We start from the raw sequence: 5,626 nt of genomic DNA on the forward strand, positions 1-5,626 counted from the left end.
AAAAATAAAAATCAAGTGAAGTTATTTTTACTCGACTTTACACCAGTCCGCCAGAAATATTGGAATCGTAAAATCACTAGAAAACCGTGAAAAGCACATAAAATCATGTTACTGTACACAATAAATAAGAATAAAAAAATATAAAATCATATTAAAATACGTACAGTAAATGTTAAGATACACACCATAAAGTAGTGTAGCTTAGTGAACGAAATCATGAAATCCCGAAATCACCAAATTGTTTGTACGTGTTGGTAAATTTAAAATAATTTAGTTTTTTTTTTTTACTATTACACTTTTACACTTTTACTTGTTTCAGTCATTTGACTGCGGCCATGCTGGAGCACCGCCTTTAGTCGAGCAAATCGACCCCAGGACTTATTCTTTGTAAGCCCAGTACTTATTCTATCGGTCTCTTTTGCCGAACCGCTAAGTAACGGGAACATAAACACACCAGCATCGGTTGTCAAGCAATGCTAGGGGGACAAACACAGACACACAAACATACACACACACATATATATATATATATACATATATACGACAGGCTTCTTTCAGTTTCCGTCTACCAAATCCACTCACAAGGCTTTGGTCGGCCCGAGGCTATAGCAGAAGACACTTGCCCAAGATGCCACGCAGTGGGACTGAACCCGGAACCATGTGGTTGGTTAGCAAGCTACTTACCACACAGCCACTCCTGCGCCTATTAAAAACTAAAAACTATTTGTTTGTAAGCTTAAAATAGGTCTTTATTTACCATGTATTATTGAAAATGCATTCACGAAGAAAGTACAGCTCTGGGGATGGTTATTATCGGTTTAGCCTAGAGATAAGTAAATTCGACCTAGCCTAGCCTAGAGACAAGTTAATTCGACTTAAGTCATTTTGGGGCATAAGTCGAGTCTCCTGGAACTAATTAATGACGTAGGGTGAGGTGTGCTTGTACATCCATTCATAGATACATGCATATAAATATGTATATATCTATAACATATGTATATATAGATATATAACACACAGGAACACAAGCATACACACACACAAGCATACACGCACACACACACTCGCATACGCACACGCATACACATACAGACGCATGCTGTAAATGTTATTTGTGATGTATGGAGAGGTACTTGCTCAATGGAGAGGTACTTGAGCAAGTACCTCTCCATAATTTTCTAGTTATAGCTGGTGATCTGAATGCTAGACTAGGACCCGATGAGACCAAGTTTACTTTCAACTCTAAAACTAATCGGAACGGAGAAATGCTCAAAGACTTCTTGGAGGAATTTAATCTCTACACCTCCAACAATTCTTTTATGAAACCAAAAGGTCAACTTTGGATATTTGAGTCCCCACTTGGTGATAGGGCACAAATTGACTACCTCATCTTTCGAAAGAAGTGGCGCAATAGTGTTAAAAACTCGAGATCCTACTCTTCCTTTAGTTCTGTCGGCTCTGACCACAGAATTGTATCAGCTACCGTTAAGCTTAGTCTTCGCTCATCCAAAAAGCTAAGCCTCACCCGATGAAAACGATCGACTGGGAGGAAGTCTTATCTAACCCCGATATGTCCAAACAATTTACTATTGAGGTCTATAACACATTTCAATCTTTGTCTACTCTGAAATAGATGCTGAGAACATTGAAGAAGTATACAGCAGCCTCATCAAATCAACAGAGGAAGTTGCACTGGCTACTCTTCCCAAAAAGAAGAGTAGGGGCCAGATCAAACCTTCTAATTCCCCAAATGTCATCGAAGCCAGAACCATCTAAAGTCTATATCACTGGCTTACACCGTTCTCCATCCCAGTCACTGAAGATCCAACTCATAGCTGCCAGAAGAATCTTGATGAGGCTTACTTGAACGCCGAGGTCGACTTTATCAATGGCAAAATTAGTAAACTATCAAAGAGCACATTAGTAAAAAACACCATCTCGCCTGGAAATCCATCAAAGACCTATCAGGCAAAATTTGGGTCATCAATTAGAATTAAAGGGGATCAGCTAAGAAGCGTTTAGAAAATTGGTCAACCCATTTTAAAACCTCCTTGGGAAGAATGCCAAAATCCCTGATAACCCCACTCTTCCAAGTGTGCCTATATCAGACACGCTGGACATCAACACCCCCCTTTTACCATATTTGAACTAACAGCAGCCACCAAGCAACTAAAAGCCTCGAAAGCATTTGGTCCCGACAACATCCCAGCTATAATTTGGAAGGATGATAGATTTAACACTTTTGCTCAACCTCTGCAACCACACACTTTCCACCTTTGTCGCTCCAAAGATTTGGCACCAATCTCAAATCATCCCAATACCCCAAAAAGGCGATTTCTCCCTCGTCACCAACTACAGGGGTATATCTCTAATGTCAATTGCTGCAAAACTGTACAACAAACTGATCCTAAATCGTCTTATCCTTTTTGTTGAACCTTTGCTCCGAAAGAACCAAAATGGATTCAGATATGGGCGCTCAACGCTGAGCCAGATACTACGCAGACTTATTGAAGAATCAAAAGCATTTAATCGTGATCTTGCAATGGTATTTGTAGACTTTCTAAAGCGTTCGATTCTGTAGATAGGTACAAGATGTTTGAAATCCTTAAGCTCTATGGGATACCAGACAAAATCATTTCTGCCATCAAGGTCCTCTACACAGATACGTCTTCAACCATCTTAACCCTGACGGAGAAACATCATCTTTCTCAATCAAAGCCGGAATACTGCAGGGAGACACACTCGCCCCATTTCTTTTCATCATTGTTGTGATTATGTGCTACGTATGTCAGTTGATACCATCTCTGGCAAGGGCTTTGAAATAAAACCAAGAAGAAGTTCCAGACACCCAGCTGAGTACTTGACAGACACTGACTTTGCTGACGACATCGCTCTTATCAGTGATTCTCTCTCCAATGCCCAGTCTTTTACAATCTCTTGAACAAGCCTCAAATTGTGTAGGTCTTTACCTCAATGAGGCCAAGACTGAATACATAAACAAGTGCCTGTCCAACAGTGATTGCATCATCCATACTCTCAACAATGCGCCCTTAAATATGGTTTCTGATTACAAATATCTTGGGTCATACATATCATCATCTGGAAAAGACTTTCTAACTAGAAAGGGTATGGCCTGGTCAGCCTGTAATGACATGCATAAGATCTGGTCATCAAATCTAAGTAGAGACTTCAAACTTGAAATCTTCAAAGCCACAGTCGAACCAATTCTACTATATGGCTCAGAAACCTGGACGTTATCAAAGAAGCTTGAGAGGCGGTTGGATGGAACCTACACTCGCCTCCTTATGAGAGCTCAAAATCTCTCGTGGAAGCGCCATCCAACCAAAATGCAAATATATGGGAAACTACCACCTGTGTCATCTCTTGTGAAAGGTAAGAGAGTCCAGTTTGCTGGACATTGTTGTAGAGCTGAAAAAGAGGTAATTTCTACTCTTCTCCTCTGGAAGCCATCTACTCGCAAAACCAGAGGGCGCACACTCTCCTACCCTGATGTAATCTCCAGGGATACAGGCATCCAGCAACAAGACCTCCGTAATGCCATGATGGACCGTGAAGTCTGGCGTAGCATGGTAAATTCCATTGTCTCGACCACGGTCGAACAATGATGATGATGATTGTGATGTATTTGGAAAAACCCTTTCGATGAAAATAAACAGCTGATAACACCATCCATGTTGAACGGAATCGTCTTCCTGTATCTCTCTCTCTCTCTCTCTCTCTCTCTCTTCTTCCCCTTCCCACATACACACGCACACACACACGTATAAGTACATACACATACACTGGTATCCCTAAATACGCAGCCCACATATAACATTACCAGTATCAACATAGAATTTCGCTAATTCTATTTCTTTACTACCCACAAGGGGCTAAACAGAGAGAGGACAAACAAGGACAGACAAACGGATTAAGTCGATTACATCGACCCCAGTGCATAACTGGTACTTAATTTATCGAACCCGAAAGGATGAAAGGCAAAGTCAACCTCGTGGAATTTGAACTCAGAACGTAGCGGCAGATGAAATATCTATTTCTTTACTACCCACAAGGGGCTAAACACAGAGAGGACAAACAAGGACAGACAAACGGATTAAGTCGATTACATCGACCCCAGTGCATAACTGGTACTTAATTTATCGAACCCGAAAGGATGAAAGGCAAAGTCAACCTCGCGGAATTTGAACTCAGAACGTAGCGGCAGATGAAATACGGCTACGCATTTCGCCCGGTGCGCCAACGTTTCTGCCAGCTCGCCGCCTAATTCTATCAACGCCATCACATGTTTACATAGTTAGTTTTGATCTCCGCAGTGGTTAAAGTGGTTGTTTATCGATTTTGATAGCTTTATTCTAAATTGTCATTCTAATAATCAGATCGTTATTTGTAAATTTATTTTACTTAAAGAGTTTGGGACCTACTAAATTTGATTATAATAACTGTTTGATAACGTTATCCGTGATACACAGAAGCGGTTTCCAACACATCCGTACACATGCATACACATACGCATACAAATAAGTAAATACACGCACACACACACACACACACGAATTTTCGATTCGCTACCCTTCGTCGGATAGTACCCCCAATCCTAAATATATATACAGTGTGGACCAAAGGTCAAGCACAAAATAAGTTCAATACGCTACGAAATTGCCAAAGATATGCTTCAGTTTTTCTAAAATTGAATAAAATAAATAAAATAACGATGAAAACACGTACTGGCACACGATGAACAAGATGAATAATAATAATAATCATAATATTAATAACAATTATTATTATTTCATTTATTGGCCACTACGGTCGACAGATAGGGGACAGTGGGGGTTTACATGTAACAAGTAAACAGTTAAGAAAACAATAACAATACACATTAAACAAGAAAAATATAACAATGAGATTTCTCCCCACCCCAGGGTTGGCTCAGGTACCCCACCAATCCTGAACCACTCGACGCTTCGAAGTACTCGGGAAGGGTACACCTCTCCTCCACAAATTCACCAGCCTACAGGCGCATTATTAGAGTAGGTTCACTTACACAGGCCATTTTCGATACATTCACCCACCTTTCAGCAAATGTACTGGGGGGAGGGAATCACTTTTCTCTCTACCCTCATCTTCCTTTCCAAGTGAAATTTGATGATGATGAGGGATTGGCCGAGAGAAAAGTGTCTGTCTTCAGTCCTTTAAACCTGGTTCACCATACAACCTCTTTCGCTACTGCTACCATACAGAGGAAAATTGTTCGCCCTTCCTGGTCAAACGAAGACGGCGGGTCAATCTTCATTATAGACTCGGCCGATAGCTGGATCCGTCCTATACGCGACAGCAACTGTTCGACATGACTCCACAAGTCAGTAATGCATGGACACTGGGCGAGTGCGTACAGAACGGTTTCGTCGCTCTGCACGCACCTCGTGCAGGTCCGTCTGACAGACCTCCGTCGTGCCTGTAGTTTATCTCGAACCGGCATTGCCCCCCGGTAGCAGTGCCAAGCGAGGAAGTTATTCATTGTCCTTGGCTAAAAAGTACCCCGGTACAGACTGGTTAGTTTAACTTCGTCGACTTCCAGAGCCTCTCCGAGTGCGTCATCCACCAC

The 5,626-nt window shown here is 41.5% G+C and overlaps 1 protein-coding gene across 1 annotated transcript; it reads left to right on the forward strand.

The window, feature by feature from the left end:
- Positions 1-1,121: 1,121 nt before the first annotated feature.
- LOC115224633 (craniofacial development protein 2-like) lies at positions 1,122-1,532 on the forward strand. The gene has a single exon (XM_029795509.1). The coding sequence runs from the start codon at positions 1,122-1,124 to the stop codon at positions 1,530-1,532; it is 411 nt and encodes a 136-aa protein (XP_029651369.1).
- The last annotated feature ends 4,094 nt before the right edge of the window (positions 1,533-5,626 follow it).

This window comes from Octopus sinensis, linkage group LG2 (assembly GCF_006345805.1).
Source record: "Octopus sinensis linkage group LG2, ASM634580v1, whole genome shotgun sequence".
Lineage (NCBI taxonomy): Eukaryota > Metazoa > Mollusca > Cephalopoda > Octopoda > Octopodidae > Octopus > Octopus sinensis.

Bases quoted from the DNA above. Each gene is read 5' to 3' on its own strand.
- LOC115224633 (XM_029795509.1), top strand. From the start codon at position 1,122: ATGGAGAGGTACTTGCTCAATGGAGAGGTACTTGAGCAAGTACCTCTC.